This window comes from Dasypus novemcinctus, chromosome 2 (genome assembly GCF_030445035.2).
Source record: "Dasypus novemcinctus isolate mDasNov1 chromosome 2, mDasNov1.1.hap2, whole genome shotgun sequence".
Classification (NCBI taxonomy): domain Eukaryota; kingdom Metazoa; phylum Chordata; class Mammalia; order Cingulata; family Dasypodidae; genus Dasypus; species Dasypus novemcinctus.
The window spans coordinates 99,613,947-99,636,119 of record NC_080674.1 but is presented as its reverse complement, the minus strand read 5'-3'; the positions used below and the strand labels follow the sequence as shown (position 1 = coordinate 99,636,119).

The 22,173-nt window shown below is 39.6% G+C and overlaps 1 protein-coding gene across 9 annotated transcripts in view; it reads right to left on the bottom strand.

The window, feature by feature from the left end:
* The window catches only part of CAST (calpastatin), a 118,673-nt gene extending 97,017 nt beyond the window's left edge, over positions 1-21,656 (bottom strand). Inside the window, exons 1-2 of one of the 9 annotated variants that reach the window (XM_071209142.1) lie at positions 21,614-21,656; positions 8,980-9,042 (exon numbers count right to left, since the gene is read on the bottom strand). Coding sequence is in view for 7 of the 9 variants with exons in the window: in XM_004455947.5 (XP_004456004.2) it covers positions 8,980-9,042; positions 21,062-21,136 (138 nt within the window). In the remaining 2 variants the exon portion in view is untranslated. Of the gene's footprint in view, positions 1-8,979; positions 9,043-20,387; positions 20,511-21,061; positions 21,438-21,613 lie in introns of those variants that run through there. The other 8 variants (XM_071209133.1, XM_004455947.5, XM_058276486.2 and 5 more) reach the window with 8 other exon arrangements.
* Between the last annotated feature and the right edge of the window lie 517 nt (positions 21,657-22,173).

Below are 22,173 nucleotides of genomic sequence, written 5' to 3'. Positions count from 1 at the left end.
ACAGAGGAAACAGAAGCAAGCCCCAGGAAGAGAGGACTCTTGAGCCCAGGAAAGAGAAGCTAAGGGAGGAACCCAGGAAGTCTGAACCCTGGCAGCTGCTGGCAGCCATCTTGCTCCAACACGTGGAAATAGATTTTGGTGAGGGAAGTAACTTATGCTTTATGGCCTAGTATCTGTAAGCTCAACCCCAAATAAATATCCTTTATAAAAACCAACCAATTTCTGGTATTTTGCATTAGCACCCCTTTGGCTGACTAATATAGTACCTAATATAGCATATATACATTGACTAAATAGTCTATACTAGTACTGACTGAAACATCAAAGATTTTATGATGTCAACCTTCCACTGTCTGAGTCTTTGTTTTACAAATGAGCTATTTTTATTGTTGGCATTAGGACAAGAATCATATATATTCAGTTCTTAGATGATATAAGTATCTTGCTATAGGCATGATTTCAGGTTATTATCCATTCTGAATCAGTCATTCTATTATCTGTGAGAAGCTAATTGAGTCCAAAGATAACGAAAAAAAATCAACAACTTTAAAATAAGATATTTCAGGAAGAATATTTACTGGATCTGTCCATCAGGCTTCCAGGACTTATGATCTACTCTGAAGCCAGTGAACTTAACTTCTATTCAAATCCTTCAATATCGTGTTAACATTTGATTCGACTTCATATGCCATAAGGTACAGCCTGCTCAGAGACAATTTCAGTGGGACCCAAAACCTTAGATAATTAGGCTCAAAAACCCAAAGTACTCATAATGAAGGGTATATTATTGCTATATAATATAATGTTGATACCCTTATATTCTCCTTTATAGTAGTAGAGTACTTAGTTGTGTTTTTATTGACATTCCCTATCCAATTAAAAAGCATCTTGTATATCATGGGTTTTTAATTTAAAAGCACAGTGTTTTCATATTCTTTGTTAAAGGTTCACCCTTAGTTTCTGATAAAACAATTTATTGAATACTAATGCAGCTGGTCTCCACTTTTTAGCTATTAACATGTTTCTGGGTGTTATACATAGTTTGCTTTAACTCAAGAGGACTACTGAGTTTAATGAGCTACCAACTTTCTTCCTTTTTTATTAGGAAAGTATTTGCAATACATAATAGGCCAAAGAATTTGAGTCCTGTTTCATACCATCATTAAACATCGAGGTTCACCTTTATTACCAAGTGAGCTCTCTGTGTTGATAATAATAAAGTCATGATGATGATAGATAGCATTTATAGAGCCCTTTGTAGGTCCCAGACGCTCTTCCATGGAACTTCATAAGGATGTTCTCTTTGATTCTCACATTTACTCCTATGTAGGCGCTCTTATTATCCCAATTTGACAGAGGAGGAAACTGCCCTTGGGGAAGCTTAGTAAAATTATCTGAGAATACACAGCTAGGGGGTGGCAGGGATTCAAATCCAGGCAGTCTGACTCCAGAGCCTGTACCTGGCCTGCAGCCTCCAGGAACACCATGGACGAGGGGCAGGCTGCTGGTTTGTGCATGTGGCTCTTCAAAGCAACCACAGCAGATGAGAGAGAAGTGGTTCTCAATATGGCTTCAGAATGGCATAGAAACATTGTTCTGAATTTTGCAAGCTTCCTGAGTTTCTCTCAGAGGTCAACCTAAATAGGTCTTTTAGTAGGGATGGGCTATTTGAAGGCTGAAATAATGCCTGGTGTTTTAATCACAGGTTTTGAGCTTAAGATTAACATACTATTCATAGAGCACTGATAGGCTCCACATAAGAAAATAATTCTATAATACCTATGAAACAAGTTTCATACATAGGATGGGCAAGCAGTGACCTAAATTATTTCATCAGATACACACAGAAGGCAAATGTGCCAGAAACCACACAGAGAAATCCTGGAAAAGAGGAGACAGAATCTGAAATGAAAAACCATTTCACAGGTTCTACCCAAAGAGAACTAGAAAAGAGGAGAATTCATTCAAGAAACCAAAGATACTATATTATGAAACAATCCCAAGAATTTACGGCATAAAATGCTCTTGCTAGCAGTTCCTACTCTTTAGTCTTTTCATAGAACAGGTCAGAACTTTACTAAACACCAAAAATATTTGACCAATTGCCAGAATTAAGGCAGAATCTCCAGACGAATCAAGTCAATGGAACTGTACTGAAAAGCACAAGGAGTAAACCTCTATGTCATGAGGTCTGAAACAGAGCAAGCCTACCCCTGCTCCCAAAATCCCACAGGAAGACTTTTTGTCCCTCCTGAATACTCAGATTCCTCATTCAGAAATGCATCCATTTAGAAAAACTGGCAGTCCCATCTCTTTAGTAGGAGTCTCTTTCATGAGGAAACCTACCTTTTTTCTAGGATTTGTAATCTTTGTTTTGATTTAGAAAGAGGCACTGATGGGGTGGGTTCAGTGAGGGGGGGCGAGTGTGGGAGGATACGGCTGTGGGTAGAGGGCAGTGGCACACTGCATCCTGGAGGAATCGCCCTAAGTAGAGTGTTGTTCTTGGGGGCAGAGATAAAAAGAGCCCCCATCAGCAGTCCATGCTGCAGAGTGAAGTTTTCCCACGCACTTCATCCACACATGCTGTGTTCTATACTGAATGAAAGCCTCTTAGGTGAAGGAGTGTGCACACCCACTGCCCAACAGCCACAGAGCCATAGATCTGAGGAGATTCACCCTGCGTGGAAGTGGACAGTGAGCAGGGCTAAGGGCGATGTGCTCATGAGTGCTGACCAGCTCTGGGTGTGGACAGAGCGCTACTTAAATCTGAGTAAACAGAAACAAAAAAGCCTGGTCTCTAAAAAACACTGTGGAGAAAGGGAGAGAGCATCCTTCTTCTGAAGACAGAGAGACAGCAGATCCCATAAAATGATCTACTATAAGAAGAAAAAGCTATAAAAAAAAGTTTACATCCTCAGAAGGAAGACAGATATATTACCTCCATGAACCATGAGTGGAGACAGACAGATTGAGAGCATACTGAGATGGAAAGATAAGAGTGAGACAAAACAGGAAAGAGAAGGACACTAAGAAATAACAACAGCAGCAAAAATAACAAAACATAAACCTGTATTGGGAGTTTCAAAGAGCAAATCTTAGGAGGTAGGAATAAAAAATGAGGAGATGAACTTTAGAAACTCTCTTAGAATGCAAAGATAAAGATTAAAAAGAAAACTGTGAGGGAGAACATTAATGAATGTCTAATCTCAGAATTATTTGTATGTTTAAGGAAAAAGCATGGGAAACTAAAGAAAGAATAATAATTAAAGAAATAATTAATAACAGATATTCCAGAAACTTTTAAAAAAGAGAAACATATAAATAGGAACAGTCTGAGCAATTCTTTGTAAAGACAAAGAAAAATCTTATAAGCACTAAGGTAGAAAAAGCCAAACTTCCTAAAAATAAATAAAAATTAGGATGCTCCAGATATCACTATTGCACAAAAAATCAGAAATCCATGGAGCAACACATATAGAATTTTGAGGTAATAGAACTGTTACCCAAAGTGTTGTACAACTTTGTATAAATTGGCTTTCTTGTGTGATGCCAGCAGAAAAACATGCTCAGATATACAGAGGCTCAGAAAATAACCATGCATGCTTCCTCCCTGAAAAAAATTACCTTAAAAAATATCCAAGTCAATGAAGAAATAAATAAAAATTTAGAACTAGAAAATGAGGAAACTGCAGTTCAGAAGAATTCTAGGACTTCTCTTAGTCAATACAACCTCCCAAATCAGAAATCAGTTGGATTCTGAGTTGTCAACTAGAATCTGGAGCTCTGGTTAGGCCAGGCAGGACTACCCTTGATGCACCTCTTCAGCTTTGCTTCTTTTTGTTTCTTGGGGATTAACTTGTTAAGCCACAATCAACTCTCCACAATTAATATGGACCCTCTTGCTATAACCAATAATACTTAAATCAATATTAAATCAATATTTAGTGCAGTACCCTTCCAGAATTTGCTAACAATGGCTAAATCACTTGCTTGTTGGAACATTTCTTGAACAAAAAATATGCTTCCACCCACCCTTAAAAAATACAAAATAAAATAGTGACTAAATTATATACTATATTAAATGTTAAGGTTCTTGAATAATGATTTTCAACACATTTAACAGCTACATTGAATGATGTGTCTTTTTTTAAAATTGGAAAATATCTATCATAAGGACACATTAGTTATGTTCAGTTTAGGCCTTGTTAATCTTGTTAATGATGTTCCTTTGTTATCTATGCTTAAAAGCAAAATTGCAGACTTTCACCAAATATATTAAAATATGCACACAGAGGAAAAAAAGATAAAGGGAAATACACCAAGATGTAAAAGAATGGCCATCTCTTTAGGATTCTAGGTTATGAATTTTTTTGTTTAAGTTCTTTTATATGTCCTACATTTTCTTCAATGACTGTAAATTAATCCTATGATCTTAAAAAGTTACTAAAAGCAGTTTAGATAATAATTATGAATAGACAAGTTATTGCAGTAATGTAAGAATGCATGCCAAATTTTGTAGCAGTAGTTAAAACTAAGTGGTGGGGGAAGTGGATGTGGCTCAAGCAGTTGGGCACCCACCTACCACTTGGGGCATCCTGAGTTTGGTTCCCGGGGCCTCCTAAAGAAGACCCACAAGAGAGCAAGCTGAATTATGGGCTGGCGTGGCAAGTTGATGCAACAAGATGACCCAACAAAGAGACACAACAAGGGAACACATTGAGAAACACAACAAGCAGGAGAGGAGGTGGCTCAAGCCATTGGGCGCGTCCTTCCCACACGGGAGGTCCCAGGTTTGGTTCCTAGTCCTCCTAAGAAGAAGATGAGCACACAATGAACATAGAGAGCAGACAGCAAGTGCAATACAACGGGGGTGGAGGGTGAGAGAAGAATAAATGAACAAAATAAATCTTTAAAAAAAAACTAAGTGGTGGGGGAGCAGGTGTAATTTAATGGTTGAGTGCCTGCCTTGCATGTACAACATTCGACCCCTAAAAAACAACAACAACAAAACTAAGTAGTGGGACCCTGGGTAATGTTTTTTTCTTTTCACAAGTATATATTGCTTTTCTGATAAAAAGAAGACTAACTTCATAACAAGAAAAAATACATGAGAAAGAAATCTGAAAACATTTGAGTCTTTTATAATGTATGCATTTTATAAGGTAGGTAGAAGCCTAAGGAAAGAATGTCACCAATGCTACTACTAAAGAAAATGCACCAAGTATCTTTCTGCTAAGGCAGTTTCTATTCCCTCCTATCTATACCTCCTGTTCTTCACCTATAAATATATATCCATTATTAAATTTTAAGTTTCCAAACTGGCTCTCTGAGATCATGCCCATCTTATGCTTTAAATTCCATTCTTCAGAGCGTCACTGAATCACATTGTTAAAATGCTCATACTATGTGGGAGCCAATGTGGCTAAATGTGTCATCAAATACTTTAAAATGATTTGATTACAGGTTTGGAAAGGCTTCTTTGTTCTACTGTATTTAAATAAACTGATGCTAAAAGCTTTCATTTTTCCTTTTCCTGCTCTCTCCTCACTTTATCTTTGGCTTGTTAGTCCATGCAACAACTTTTGGTCCTATAATTCCTCCACATCTGAGAAGGAATGGATGAATTCATAATGATTAGTATAAACAAAGAAATAATTAAATTCTCAAAGACACCCTATTCTATCCTCAAGAATCTGTATTGCAAGTGCAACATGACATGTAATATTTTCATTTCATGACTCTATTACAATTCCTGCATAATGCTTAAATCGTAGAGAGTCTCTATATGGGGTGATAGAAAAAGTGTTGGTAGTAGATGGTGGTGATGGTAGTACAACATTGTGAATGTAACTAACAGCACTGAGTTACATATTTCAATGAGGTTAAAGGGGAAATTTTAGGTTAAATATACATTTACTAGAATAAAAAATTTTTTAAATAGGGAACTGTAATATAAACCATGGACTATAATTAATAACACAATCATAATAATATTTTCACCAATTGTAACAAATGTACCACACTAATGCAAGGTGTTAATAATGGTGGGGGTAAATATATGGGAATTCTGTAATTTCTGCATGATTGTTCTATAAACCTACAGCTTCTCTAATAATAATAAAAAAATCAATTAAAAAAACCTCCTGTAGGATCACATAGTGGCTATATAGGAGACATTCCTAAAAAGTAAGAACTAGTCATGCTAGTAGGGGAGAAACAGCTCTGACACCCACATAGCTACATGCGTCTCCAAATATTTTTTCATATGACAATATAAAGGTGGTCCTTACAGAACCCCAATTGTTCTTTCTCTTGTTTATATCCTGCTGAATTCCTCCTCTGTGCCCTTTATCTTAAACCTCCATAGAAATGGAATAGAGTAACAGGGAGAAGTAAAAATACTATGCAGTACCTCCTAAGCACAGAAAGCAAATTTTCAAGCTGAACTTGCCCCAAGGACTTTAGTATGTCCTTTGAGATCTAACAAGTATATTTGCATATGTGTGGGACCAATAAATTATTTAACCTTTGGAGGTAAATGCTAGGTTGAAAATGGATTACTAGAACCCAAACGAAATTTCTTAATCTTACTTCTTTCTTGTTCAACAAAGAAGCTGGTAAGAAAATATCTGTAAAGGAATCAGTTTCTGGAAGATTTTCTCTGGTAATTTTGAGAAGGCAAGAGGTTGGGAATTGGATTGTAGGCAAGGTAAATTAGTTATGGATCAAAGATAAGGCAGACGACAAATCCACACTGCGCATGGCTTTAATCATGAACACGAAGACTAAAATAGCAGCTGATGTAGGGGGTCTCCTTGAGTTGTCTTCAGGTCCACAATAACTCAACGTAACAGTTCAGGGTTTACATGCAATAGAGGACTACAGACCCTTTGGGAGCAGACAATTTTAGAAACACACTTTGACCACCAACTCACCCCCTCTCATGCCATTTATCTTAGCAAACAGATATGGGCAGAATTTGGTGAGAAAATAAACAATCTACAATCTCAGACTACATTAAATCTCTATTCTGATTTAAGCTATGGGAACAGGTGAAGCCTCTGCCCCTCTTTGCTTCTTCTGGGTGGACTGGGTGAAACAGACCAAAACGTTTAGGCTCTGGCACAAGGGCAGGAGTTGTAAATCTGAATTTCCCAGCAATGTTAGGAAGCAATGTCAAAATTGATTGAATTGCTGATAAAGAGATGAAAAATCTCTTCTTCCTTCTCTGTAGGTGGAAGTGCACTCTTTCAGCTTCAAACTGAAAGTAGATTCTGCCTCTACTGACACGGAAATCTTGAGTTCTTCCCTGGACACATTTGTAATAGGGCTCCTTATCAGTGTTCTCTAAGCCTTTTACAAACACAGAGACAAGGTGATTTATAGCCCAGATATTATAAAAAGACCAAACTCTGTATTAGTGTTTCTTGCCTTAGCCAATAAATGCCTGTCTACTGAAGGCATAATATTTAAGCCTGTAAGTTATGATTGGTGAGAACAATCACGGAATAACAGGCCTACTATCCACTTGACTGTATACAAACCTTCCTTTTGGTGTAAACAGGTTACTTTTGATTATAATTAATATAGAATGGACATGCAAAAACATTATTTCCTGCTTTGAAGAATAAAGGAACACTTGAGTGTTCAAATAGGGAGTGTTTTACCATTTGCCTAAATAATCAGTTTGATGGATAATGTATCTGGGACTATATTTAAAAGGGTTGGGTTGCTACTGTTTAGATAGATGTTCATGCTAGTAAAAAGAAAATAACACGGTTTTGTTTTCACATGAAAACTTACTATTTTAACCAAGAAGCAAGACAAAATCTTAATAAATGTATTTTTGCTTTTACTCACTTTTTTTTTTTAAGGAGTATGGGGGATTGAACCCAGGACATTGTATGGGTGAAGCAGGAAAGCAGGAGCTCACCCAATGAGCTACACTCACTGAGCGATACCCACTCTGCTGCTTACTTTTTATTTTTAAAGAAACATTTGCCTTCAGTAACTACAAATATTTTACTGCACGTTTCCTTGGTAAGAAATAATCTAAATTATATTTTCATGGGAATTGGCAGTAAAAAGTATGGTATAAAATCTAGGAGTAACCCCAGGTGTAGAATACATATAGCACGCTCTAGGCAGAACTGTTATATTGCATTTTGAATATCTTGAAAATGCAGAAAATCAGCAGGAAGAGGAACTAAATTTCTGAAAGTGTTTGTTGAATATTGATGATTTAGAGAAAAATAAAATGATCACTTTACACTTTCTAAATTTCTACATATGATTCAGGACCTGGCTATATGAAGTTTACAAGTTTGATATAGCACAATTTCTGTTGAATAAAGACGAATATATCCATTGAGATTTCAAATGTAAAAAGCAGCTAAAGGGAGGCGGGTCCAGCACACCTTTGAAAGGATAGCATTTTCCCATGACCTTTCCAAGGAGAAGTAGGCCAGTGCTGACGGAGTACAGAATGATGCATCATTCAGTCAAAGCAGAAATTCACAGGCTCAAAGAAAACCCATCTCAAAGTGGGGAGATTTGATTTTACTAGTGTTTCCACATAAAAAATAGTTCATTCTCTCATCCTTTTGTTTATGAACCTGAATGACTGGTTAATCTAGGCCATTACTGTTCTCCTTTCACAGTGCACTTTCATGAAAAAAGATTTCCTTTTCCATGATGGCATTTGCTTTTCCTTTTCCCTTCTAAATCTTCCATCTTCACCAAGAAAGCAATTAAAACCCACTAATTCCTATGCAGGATACATCCTAAATAGCAGAGTTCTATTTCTAAATAGAAAACTCTTTCTAAAGGCTCCACTGATGATCTGAATCAACCTCAATTAAAACTAAATTTGCCAATATTCTAATAGGAGCTCTTTGTTATCTCATTATTTAATGTTTCAGTACAAAATTCACAATTTAAAAGCAAGAGAAAATGAAAAACCAGTATTGTGGAAATTACCTCATCTGATCCTTTCTTTTCTTCAGGTTTGGAAGGCAACCCACTGGTTTTTTGACTGCCATACTATAAAAACGTAAAAAATAAAAATAAAAGTTTAGTAAAGGAAGGTGATACAAGATAACATAATAGTGACTTTAATCCTCAGAGGCTAAATGTATAGACTTTAAACAGAGACCCCTTTAATCTTCCTCCTGAGAATCTTGGTAATTCTACAACAACGTGGGTGGCTTTCAAACACCAAGGGCAGTTATAGACATTAATTTGGAATCCAGAAAGTCAGTCTGCAATTAACCAGATGTAGCTCTTATGATGATGTCAAGGTGGCATCTCCTACAGAGTGTCTCATAGAATTTTTGAGCCCATATTGCCATCTTCAAAGACATCTGGCTCATCATGGAGATGAGATCTCAAAAGACCATGTTGAGCCTGAAGCCATACTTCAGCCTCACTTCAGCACAGATTCAAGGGAGGAGCACAGCCTTCCAAATCACTCATCACTTCCGATGGCTCCTGTAAGCCTAGAGCTTTCCCATTGGCGTATTTACCTATGTGGAAGGAAACACCCTTACGTGGCAAGCCATACCTGCGACTTCTATTTATTATGACTTTAGGATTTCATTTCAGAAATGGAATTATTTTTCTTACTGGAATGTGAGGGATGAATGCAAGTATTTTCATGTGGTATATAAAAGCTTTGAGAAGCTTACTGCTTATTTCTTTTATGTTAAGATAACATAAGCCATGAGGTTCTTTGAAGTTTTTTGAAAAATATTTTTCAAATGTTTATATTCCTAAAAGGAATTTCTTGTATTTTGTGGGATATACAAGAAAGTGAGGAAGAGGAGCCTAAATATTAGAAAATAACAGCCCACCATTGGGTTCAATTCAAAATATGAAATATCATTATGTTCCCTAGAGCAGATATGCAGGTCAATGAAATTATTTGATTTAAGAAGAGTGAATAGTAATAATAATAATTTATATTATTCTTTATTATTTGCAAGGCACATTCATTTATGTTATTATCTGACACAAAAAAAGAAGATGGAAAAACTAAGAATAAGAGTCAGTGTTTTGCACAAGGACACGTAAGTAGTAAATCAGAAAAGGTTGCAACCATGTTTTCTGACTTAAAATCTGTTGTTTGCCACTATACCATGCTAAATGGAGTAAGACAATGTTCACTTTAATCATAGCAACAGATATGATAGTAAAAAAAAAAAAATGGCCAAGTAATACCAGACACATGGCTGACACCTTTCCTTACCAGTTCTTTGTATGAAAAATTGGCAAGAAATCACTTTCAAGAATGGACAATTCTTTCCAACAAGAATCACTGTCATGGATTAGTGAGTAGAATACACAGAAAAGCAGCCAGACGGTAACAGCTTGATGAAGGAAACTTCCTATAGGATTTAAGATATTATTTTATCTAGATGTTTAGTCAAGAATTTACTTGTCCATAATTGAGGGAGATCAGTATTGAGTGATTAATGACTCTTTGAGAAAAACAAAAAGAACCACTTTAAAACATAAATAGATAATAATTGAACTACTAGAATAATTGTAATAGTTATTGTGAGCAAAAGATTCTTAAAGGCCAGACTGGGAGAAAACATTGTTCATCTCTAAAATAATCACTCAACATGTGGAGATAGTATTTGAGAGGGACAGTTCTACAAAGACATTTGCCAAATCTGTCTCCTTTCTAGAACAGGTAGTAATTTCAGAACCATGTTAACACATTGATTTACTATCTCCAATAACTTTTTTGATTTTGAGATTAGAGAGAGACAAGTAATAACAACAACATCCAGTTTTAATGTGCCCTTATTGTTTTAGTGCCTCACTGACGTCTGAAGGGATATTATCATTCCCATTTTACAAGTGGGAAACCTAACAAGGAAATAAGCTTTTGTCTGGTTTAAGTGCCCATGCTCCACATGGTTCAACTCTGCTTCCTCCTTGTGTAGTAAATACATCTTGTGATGCATTACCTCACAGAAAATGCACAGTCTTTTCATTCTTAAAATATAGGGAATATAGGTGCTTTTCTTTAAATATTTTAAAAAGTTGCTTCTTTGATGGTGCTTCAAAAGGGATTCTATTGTGGTCCTCCAGATTAACCAACACCACCAACTACTTGCTTCTATTAAAATTCTTAAAATCCTTCAAAGTTATGTCAGTTCCAAATAGTAGTTTGGGAAGAATATATGTAATGAAAGTGTTTTTTTAAAATGTTGAGTTATAATGACAACTTAAAAATTGTGTATTGTAAGAACTGGGTATTTTGTGATTTCAAGAGAAATATTTGTTCTAAATAGCTCTTTGGCAATACACTTAAAATAAAAACCATTTATAACCAAATGACAACATTTTTATGAGAAGTTCAAGGGCTTTATTTTTCCATTTTCTTTGTTTTTCTAACCCAGATTTTTATTATGAAAACTTTCAAACATACAGAAAAGTTGAAGGAATAGTACAACGAATACTCATATTCCCACCATTTAGGTTCTACAATTATTAACATTGTTGCCGTATTTCCTTTACTTATCTATTTATGTGTGTGTGTATCTGTATTTGAAAGTAAATAGTAGGTATCATGAAATTACAGCCCTAAAAGTTTTACCTTAGAGCTCCTGAAATTGAGGCCATTTTCCCATATAGTCCCAGTACCATTTCCACCCTAAAAGATTTAACAAGAATGCCTTACAGCTATTCAACATCCAGTAAATAGCTACTTTGTAAATGAACCATTTCCCTGGCTCTTTCTTGGGGTCTTATATAATAATATTCAGTAGTCTATTGATGATGTAAAATCAGTTGAATCCTTTTGCTGTGAGAGATTCAACGTGCTTGATTTTTTAATTCACAGTTACAATTGAGCACTTTCCATATGAATGAGTGGAATGAAATACTTGGAAATTATATATGTCAAATTTGATCCAGCCTAGGAACCTGCAACAAGTCTTCCCAGAAGAAAGAAAGAAAAACTTTGTTTACTACTACCACTGGAAAACTGATAAGGCTTGAAGAGGTAAGAGAAGTATGAGAAGGAGATAGCTCAGAAGTGAGAACTGAAACACAGAACTGATAAATCCTGTGCAGCACTTCCCTCTATGAGGGAAAAGAAATCTGCATCTTCAGCATCTATGCTGTGCTAGGCCCAGGGCCAGGCACTGCATGTGTGATCTCACGTACTCCCCACAGCATTCCTATGAGGTGCCCACTGTTACCTCATTTACGGTTAAAGAAAGTGAGGATCTGAAAGGTGAGGTCCTCCCAGTCACACTCTCAGGATAACAGTCTGGGGGCTACACTGAATCTTGTTAAAAGCTAGCTGGGTGTGATGGAGCTGGACTCAGATGTTATCTTTGCCCACTAGTCTCTCCTGTTACTTTTACCGAAACTGTAGTTGGTGCTGGGGTTTAGTGTATACCCAGGGGACCTAAATCTCTGGACTGACCATGTGCTAGCCAGGCCCTGAGCCTCAACAGACTTGCAACTCCTACACTCTGGTTTATTGGACTTACCCCACTCAGCTAACATGGAGGTGAAGAAGGTCAACCACCACACCAGGGAGCCAAGAGTGCCTACAACTGAAGGCAGGAGAATTGCATCCAGCATCCATGTGGAATCTAAGCCCCCTCTTGATATAGATGTGGAGTGGACACAACCATTCCAAGGTCCACAGGATGGAGGAATAGAGTATGGATTAGAGTGGACTTACTGATATTCTATTCATGAACTATTGTGATTAGTAATTGCAGAAAATGTGGCATTGGTGTGGAGAAAGTGGCCATGGTGGCTGCTGGGGGTAGGGAGTGGGAGGAAGATATGTGATGTGGGGGCATTTTCGGGGGTTGGAGTTGTCCTGGGTGGTGCTGCAGGGACAGTTACCAGACATTGTATGTCTTCCCATGGCCCACTGGGTGGACTGTGGGAGAGTGTGGACTATGGTGTGGATCATTGACCATGAGGTACAGAGGTGCAATGAATGCCTCATGATGACAGAGGAGGTTGTTGTTATGGGGGAAGACGTGGGGTGAGAGGGGTGGGGGGTATATGGGGACCTCATATTTTTTTAATGTAACATTAAAAAAATAAAGACAAAAAAAAAAGCTAGCTGGGATTTTGTGATCTCATCAAGGAAGTCTCAGACCAGTGCTCTAAAACGGGGAAAACCAACAACCCAAAACACAAATACTTTCTAATCTAAACATAGTTTGTCTTACTTCATCCATTAAACGTAATCCATTCTATACTAGCAGCTGGAAGGAGACTGAAGCCAGAAAGAATAGGATCCTGGTCCTAAAGCAGTAAAGAATTTCACTGGGAGGGACAAAGCCACAGGACACAGGAAACAGCTTTACAAGGGTGCAAAGATGAGGTACAATGGAACTATGTGCCTAGGAGTTCAGAGGCAGGGGGAAAATAAGATGTACGGCTTTCTTTCCTGTCTTCCCTCAAAAAGCAAAAATTTTCCAAACTGTTTTTACCCCTGAGCATTAACACATATCTGACAAGTACAGCTGTCCTCTATGTCCTAGTCCTAAGATGCTGCATACATGCTTAAAACCTTCTGCCACAGCACACTCATAAACCTGCCGGGAGCAACTGCTCAAAAAGTAGGAGCAATAAGTCTAAGAGGCTGACTGCTCATGCAGCTCAAAACGTAAGAGATTGCTAGGCTTCGGCTTAGGAGCATACACAGACAAAGGCATATGTCATACAAAATGAGACAAAATCAGGCAAACTTCTATGTGTGAAAAAAGAAACAAGGCAGAAAAATTGAGCTTTTGCAAGTCCAAGTCCATCAATGAAAGCCTTTCCAAATGCTAGTGTGTTTCTGCAATGCCCCTTGCTTTATTTTAAAAAGAAAGAAGAAAAAACTTAAGGGGCTTCTTTTAGAGGGACAAAAATGTTTTAAAATTAGATTGTATATATACTAAAAAACATCAAATTGTATATTTTAAATGTGTGAATTTTATGGTATGAGAATTATATCTCAAAAAAGCTGTTTAAAAATTTTTTTCTTTCCCAACAAGGCCATAACAGATCAATACTTGCATGTCCAAGGACTGCTGTAGCAAAATCATGAAGCAATAAAACGTTATCTTGGTGCCCTCTATACTTTCCTAATGCGGGGAACTCACTTTTCTCACACCACTGTCACATATGCTGAGAGATGTTTGTTTCAGGAAGCCTCCAAAGCATCAGAAAAACACTTCTGGCACCTGGAACTGTGGGTCCCAATCACTGGGTGCTTTCATAAACACACACGCCAGGACCTCAACCTTGGGATTTAGATTTAGGTTGCCTAGGACAGGGCCTGGGCATGGGTATATGGACACGTGGATGTGTATATATATATTTAAAATTTTATATATATAAATTATATATAATATATATATTATATATATAAATTCCCCTGCTGATTCTAACGTGTAGCCAGAGTTGGGAACCACTGGTTTTGCAGTGGGATTTGAGGACACCATCACAGGAAGTGCAAGTTCACGCTCTTGAAACCACCTTCTGAGATGGCACCCATGGGGATCTTCTCCAGGTCAGGCAGGCTGGTGTAGCTCTGGCCCCTTCTGGGTAAAGTCTGCTTGTGCAATAAAGGGGCCCAGTGCCAATGTTTACATCCGTGTTTTCTGACTAATTCCAAGTCTTGCTCTAATAATGGCATATCATAGCTTCATATCTGCACATGAGTGTCTATTTTCTAGTAAAGCAAATTAGTCCTTTAGTATATATTCTCTTGCTTATTTATTGCTTCATAAATGTATATCTTGCCTTCCCACCCAGACAGTCAATTATATTCTTTTTCAGTCGTGTGGAAGAAGCATGGCAAATAATACTTGGCTGAATGACTGCATTTCCACAAACCCCAAAATGCTTCCCAAGAAGCACTTTTGCTCTTCTCAAGTCAATAAACTAGATAAGAGAAACAGGCTCAGAAAACAGCTAGTAAGATTAAGAGACAATGTCCAAATTGAGATTTCCTGTGAAATTCCTTAAAATCCATTCCTGTATGCATTCTACTTGCTAAAACAGGATCCTGATTTCAAGTAGAAAGACTTCCAAGCAGTCTCCCTGTGAGCAGTTCCCAGGCCTGTCTGCTCTCAGGTGGATTCCTTGCCTGTCCCCTGCTCTGTTCCCAGTCACAGTCACATTGCAGGGAAAATTTGCCAGCTGCATTTCTCAGGTTCTTTTGATGGATGGCCACAGGCTGGCTTTGGCCAAAGGAAGGCACTAGAGAAGAATGGAGATGGGGGTAAGATTGGGTGCCTCCCCGTCTGCCTCTGGGGGCCTCTCCAGCACAGTCTCCTGCAGGACAGGCCAGCTGTGGTTCCAGTTTCCACAGGGTGACTCTGGTATACCACGGCTCTTCCCTCTGTCCCTCCAGGCTAGGACTGAGAGCAGGTGCCTGCAAGTTCTAATCTCTGCATTGCTTCCCCCTCCTCTTTTGGCTTCCAGGCTCCTCTGTCACCTGTTCTAACTCCCTGCACTACATTTCTTCTTTTTAAATATTTCCGGTGTTTCTATCTCATGACTGACCCTGACTGACAGTCTGATAAGGCAGAAAGAGCATAGGTTTGGGCACTTTTGTGATCTTGTGCAAATAATTTAACCTTTCTAGTTTCTCCTTGTAACATAGATCTAATGGCTAGCATATTTCTGAAATGTGCTGCTATTAATGAGGAGTCTGGCCCACTGCCTAGTTCATTACAAGAACAAAAAAGTTATTTCACTCTCTTCTTCTCTAGCATTGATCTGACTGGAAATTATGATATAGTAATACATATATAAGAAGAAAACAAAGGTTTGAAGGTTTCATTTTCTAAGGCTGCAACCATTACAGCAGAATAATTTAGTTTTTTAAATTTTCCTTATAGTACAAAGGAACTAGGTCCATCTGATAAGTTTTTTTTTAGTACTCTATCTCATAGCTATATATATTAGTCTTACATATAATTTTATAGCTGAGAAAATAAAATACACAGGAGATACAGAATTCATTTTCCAAACAATCTACAAGTCGGTCATAGAGATGACATTAAAATTTATAATTCCCATGCTTTAAAATAATTTGGAAAGATATGTCTGGGTGTCTTGGTGGAAGTGAGAATTGGATAGAAAAACAAAACTGGCAAAATGTTGATAATCACTGAAGCCAGGCGATCAGTACACAGGTTGTTCATTATACTATGCTCTCTTCTTTGCACATGGAATTTCCCCAATGAAAAGTTTCAAAGTTTTTAAAATCCCCTTTATCTCAAGAATATGTGTCTCCCTATGTCATCTGAAGTGAACACCCTAGCCATTTTACTCCACTTCAATAATAAAAACCTTAAACACATGGAGAAGGCTAATATGAGATGCAGGTTTATTTATTAAAAAAAATTCAGTGAATGCCTACTACGGACTGTGGGAGAATGATTATTAAGAAATGTAAGAAAAATACATGGTACCTTTCTGTCCCTCTAAAAACATTTGCTATCAAATTGTAAATTTATAGCCATAAACTTTGGGATTCTCAGATAAAACAGGGCACATATTAACTACATAGGTATAATTTTTAAATCCCCATGTTTCACTGAACCCTTTATTTATTTATTTATTATGCTTTATTTTATTATTTAATTTATTATGCTTTCTTTTACTCACGTTTTAAGATTGTGGGGAACATCCCAAAGCAGTGCAATAAAGGTTCACGCCCTTTTTTAAGTCCAGCTTTCAGAGATAGGTGTCAGTGCCTAATTCCTACAGGTTAGCTCCTGGGATCCTTCTGCAGTAAGGCTTTTTTTGAGTTTTCCCTAAGTCAAGGAGATGTTACCACATTTAAATGGTTACTTTCTTGCTATTGTAGTAGTGGTTTTTCTATGAAAACCGTAAGAGGAGACCAGGCATGGACCTTCCACGTAATTTTTATGCCTACATCACTCTGCACAGAACTGGACGCATAGCAGGCAGACCATAACCATTGTTGGCCTTTACCAATTCACTCTACGTTCTAAGGGTTCTCCTTGTTTACTAACAACCCCAAGAAATGTCTATACTCAAAATGAATTCTACACACTTTTAGGAAACTTTAACTATAAACCCTTTTGTCTCCTGGCTTAACTGATTTGCCAATCTGAGGAGACAACCGACATAAACAGTGTTTGTTGATGGAGTTGTGTTCGCATTTTCTTAACTGGAAGACCCCTCCTTGATATACTTTTTTATTTAAAAAATTTTAGTGGTAACCGTAAAACTTTTCAGCAAAGTTTTCATGAAAAGAAAATAAGACAATTTGAAAGCCAGAACTTCAGTATCATATGAACAGGTTCTCCATCTTAAACACACCTCAAAGGAATAAAAAATACCATGATGGTCTGCTTAGAGCTTCCATGTGTTCCACTGAGACCACCTTCTCAGAACTAATGACCAACCCATCCACCTTGGAATCACACACGACCACCCACTATTTCCATCCCTGGTGGGCTACATCACTCTTTAAAAAAGCACTTGTGGAATATAAGTAGCTTTCTGGGAAAGTTGATTAAAAACAATATCATCAGATGTTACTCTTGATTTAAAAAGCTCATCTGCCAAGGGGAGTAAACTAACTCAGTTAACTGCCAACTAAAAGAGGAAAAGTGTGTTCTGACCTTCCCACTCCCACCACCGTAAGTCTGCACCCTTTTTGCAGAACCTATAATTTTGCATCCCTTACTCCTAAAATTCACTGCAGCCAAGGGGCCTTGTCTGCCGTGGAAGGCTGTGACATTCTTCCCAGGCTGACCGCAATGGCTGGGCCTCCCAAATGACAGGGCACCTTGATCATCATGCTGCCACTGGGCCCACAGGTTAATTAGACTAGGAAACACCTTTAATTAACTTGGTTTAATCAAATCAACTTATGACTTGGAAATGTGATCATGGGTTTAAACCAAATTTTATACTCTTTCATGCTTCACCATTAAGATATACATCAGATGTTCTCTAAATCTAGATTTTTAAAGTTTTTTTTTTTTTTTACTGTGACCGCATAGTTCTTCAGAAGATAAGGTCAATAGTATTGATGGTATTCAATGTGGAAATACACACTGTAATGTTTCACTGACTAGCTTATAGGTGGCACTTCCTTAAGCAAACATATTTTAGATGCAGTTTAAAATCATTTTAGTTTATGCTTCCTGAATTTTTTTCAAGTTAGGTCATTCACAGTCTTTTACAGTATTTAAAAGATTCCATTAAAGATGTTTCATTATAGGATTTATTCATATTTTGCTATATATACATAAATTTATTATAATTCAGCTTCATGGACTTTTAGTGGATTTATGGATGGGCTTCTGGGGGGATTTCTGAACTCCTAAAGCTATGTGAGAAATTGCGTGTGTGTGTGTGTGTGTTTGTATTTTGTTGTGGGAAGATGGTCCATAACTTTCATTTTATTCTCAGAATGGTCTGTCATCAACTTCCCCCCAAAAGTTTAAGAACCCATGATCCAGAGCTGTATTGTCTAATACCATAGCCACTGCTACTTGTGGCTATGAGCACTTGGAATCTATCAAGTCCGAATTTAGAGTGCCCTAAATGTAAAATACACACTGGAATTTGAAAAATTAATATAAAAAGAATGTAAAATATCTCAACAGTTTCTACATTGATCACTTCCTGAAATAATGTTTGGTATATAATAGATTAAATAAAATATATTATTACCATATTTTACTTGTTTCTCTGTGCTTTTGTTAATATAGCTACTAGAAAAATTTAAATTACATTTGTGGCTCACACTCTATTTCTGTTGGACAGCACTGGTTTGGGCAAAGTCAGAGCTGCCAAGTTTGATTACAGGCATGTTGTTGATTCTAGGAGGTTCCTACTAGGAAAAAGTTTTCATAATAGTTCCAAAATTGGATTCTAAGACAGATGTTTTACCAAAAATGTCAATGTGTAACCTTAAAACATAGGTTTAAGCTATTTTCATCTAAATAACCCAGCATAATTTCCTTAAGAGAATCAAGAATTTGTAAGATGTAGGATGTCAACTCTGAACCACCGCAATCCATATTTGCAGATAATTCACATGGTGCATTTTGATAAGAACCTTAGGACAAAAATAAGTTATTCAAAGCAATCTTTTGCTCTAAGCACATCAATAAGATGTTACATTAAAAATATTTAGAAAACGAAATGGAAAAAACTCATGGAAAAATATCTCAAGGGAAATGGGAATTACTAATCTTTTTTTAAAATATTTATTTATTATTATTTTTTTAAATTACATTAAAAAAAATATATGAGGTCCCATTCAACCCCACCGCCGCCGCCCCCCACTCCCCCCACAGCAACACTCTCTCCCATCATCGGAATTACTAATCTTTAAAGGTATATGCACCTGGCACTTACTTTGGTTCAGGAATCTAAATAGTCCTCACCAAGCCTTATGGACTGTATTATCAACTCCATTTTACAGATATGGAAAGAGATTCAAAAGGTTGCTCTTCCAGAACAAAATCTGTCTCGTTCTCCACTATGTGCTTGGAAGCCATACCAGTGCCGGCCGCATAGGCCACAGTGGCCATCGACTGGTAGGTGGAAGTTTCCTGATTCTAACAGAGGATTTTCTAGCTCCAAAGAATGTCTAGTTACAAAGCCCTTGCTCTTCCTAATAGCATATCGCTTAAAGAGATATGTACCTATTTAATTTTTTAAAATTCTGTCAACAAAACTTTGGTGTATAGATTTGGTAATCCAATGTTAAATCATGCTTCCTGGTTCCAAAACACGACAAGTGCCAGCTTGACTCTTAATTGGTATTGGTAGGACAGACATTCAATGCACTAAGCAAATGGTACATCTTTGTCCCTCATCCAAAGTAACAAAGCGCAGAGTATCTCCCCCCCCCCCCTCACCTCCCCCCAACAAATCCTGATCTCATCTGCCTTTAGCCCTTGGGGCCCCAGGTTTTCTCCTCTCTCCACATGAAGTCTGCCTCTCCTCTGAACTGGAGAATGCACGCCCAACAATCTTCCTCCAACGTACTGAATTGAACTCGGGGTAAAACAAGTCCTAATTTGAGTTCTTGCGAGCTGCGTGCTACTCTGTCTAGGAGTCCATGAATTCCTCCAGCTCCAATTCCTGTTCCATTCAATTTGTGAGCAGGAGCTGAGCTTGGCGCATCTGCTGGCTCAGACTTGCACGTCGGGACGTGCTCGCACTCACATACCTGAGAAGGGTGAGTCTCCAGCCTTTGGGTAGGCTAACCTGAAAGGTCTGCGAGGAGGTCGCACTGGTCCCCACCCTTTCCCAGTCAAGCCCCGGACAATACCTCATTCTCACGCCCAGAAGGACAAAACAACACACTCCCTTCCCAATCCTGTCCAGACTTGACCGCTCCCTTTTACCGTTTTGTACCACCAGCTTGCGAATGCCATGGCAACAAGTGGTTCACTCTCGAGAATCGCGGCGACGGACCCGGCGAGGGCGCGGAATGCGGTGCTGCTGGCGCGGAGCTCACTCTCGGCGGGTACCTAACCTGTCCGGCAGGGAGCTCTGCGCGCCCCGCAGCTGCCAAGCGGGCGGGCACCGGGGGCGGGCCCGACGCAGAGCCCGCCCCGGGCAGGCCCGCCCCACCCCACCCAATTTGGCTCGGGGCAGGTTCTCGGGCAGTGTTACTTCTCCAGCAGCCACGCCCTGCAGCCAGACTTTTCGCGGAAGAGAGGATTCCCCCCCGTCCAGTTAAATGACTCCACCCACTCTAGGGGTCCCAAATTAAGTTTATTGCCCTTTTATCACCGTCCTCTTATTACCCATGTCTCAACAGCCAACTTTTCCTGCTCCTGGCCCCGCTTCTTGGCCCGTGCCACACCCATGACACTTGGACTAGGTCCAGGAAACTCCTGCCACCTTTGGCCACCTGTCCGGCAGCGGGCGGTGAGCTCCGAGCCCTTCCCCTGGCGCACGGGGCTCTCGGCCACGCAGGCCCGGCACCGCCCAGAGGAGGAGGCCCGCGGATCCCGGACCAGGGTCCCCTCCAGCGCCCAGTTAGCTCCGCAGCCCCGGCAGGAGCGCCACTCACCTCCTGGGTGCGGCGAGCCGCCGCGGCCCGCCGGGGCCGCGGGGAGGCGGCGGGCTTCTGGCCGGGCTGGGACATGGGGACGCCGCGGCGGGCGCTGCCTCCGGGAGGGCGCAGCGGAAACTGTCGGGGAGGCTCGGGCGGGGAGCGCGGGCGGGACGGAGCGGAGCCAGCGGCCCGCGAACGCGCCCGTGAGGCAGCTTTTCCGACCCTGCCGCGAGCCCGCGCGGGGGCAGGGCCCTCCCCTTCCTGCCCGCGGGCGCCTGCGGCCCCCACTGGAGCGGTCAGGCGCTCGGGTTCCGAAACTTAACACGCTCTGCCCCCGCTCTTTCCCCAGTGACCCTCCCCACGCCCCGGGACTGCTCCGTCCCCCTGAGTCAGAGAGGGAAGGGGTCGTGGGGTTCCGCCTTCGTCGTGCCAGGCTTGTGCAGTTGTGCAATGAGAGAGCGGGATCCGGGCGTGGCCGGTCTCCGCCCCAGCCCTTCTATCCCAAAAATCTCGAGAATTAGACGCCTTTTCTGCAATCTCCCCGGCTATAGCTGAGAGAAAACTTACCAACTCAAATCTGGCCTACGCCTGGACTGTCTAGATAAGGAAGTGGATAACAAAAACAAATTTGTGTGTGCGCGCGTGCGCCTGCGTATATTTTATGTCACTTCACATTGTTTTGGCAATTTCGAAGAGTTTAATAATGTCTCTCGGGCAGAAGTTCGTAGGTTCCAATCCAAACCACAGAACAGCCCCCAATCTAAATTCACCCTTTTGCCTTCCTGGAGTCTGGTGGGTCTGGTTTCTGAGGCTGGATTGCTTCTGTCTTTCGCTCATCTTAAACAGCACTTCCTGGTTTGGGACGGAGTGAAATTTAACTAGCCCGCCCTGAAAGGAGATCGCTCAGCAAGAGAGATTGTCAGCGTGCCGTTGCTGCTGGTTCGTGATCATACACGACAGAAAAACCTGTTACTCTGCAGTGACGTTGTCACTTTGGGTCTCTGGGCACCCCTCTCTGGAGTGTTATGCTTTAGACAGTTGAAGAGAGAGAGGCCAGATTATACGGAAAGATTTGTCATGCTTTATGGAGGTTGACAGACTTAAATTCTTGCACGTCCCCCTACTCC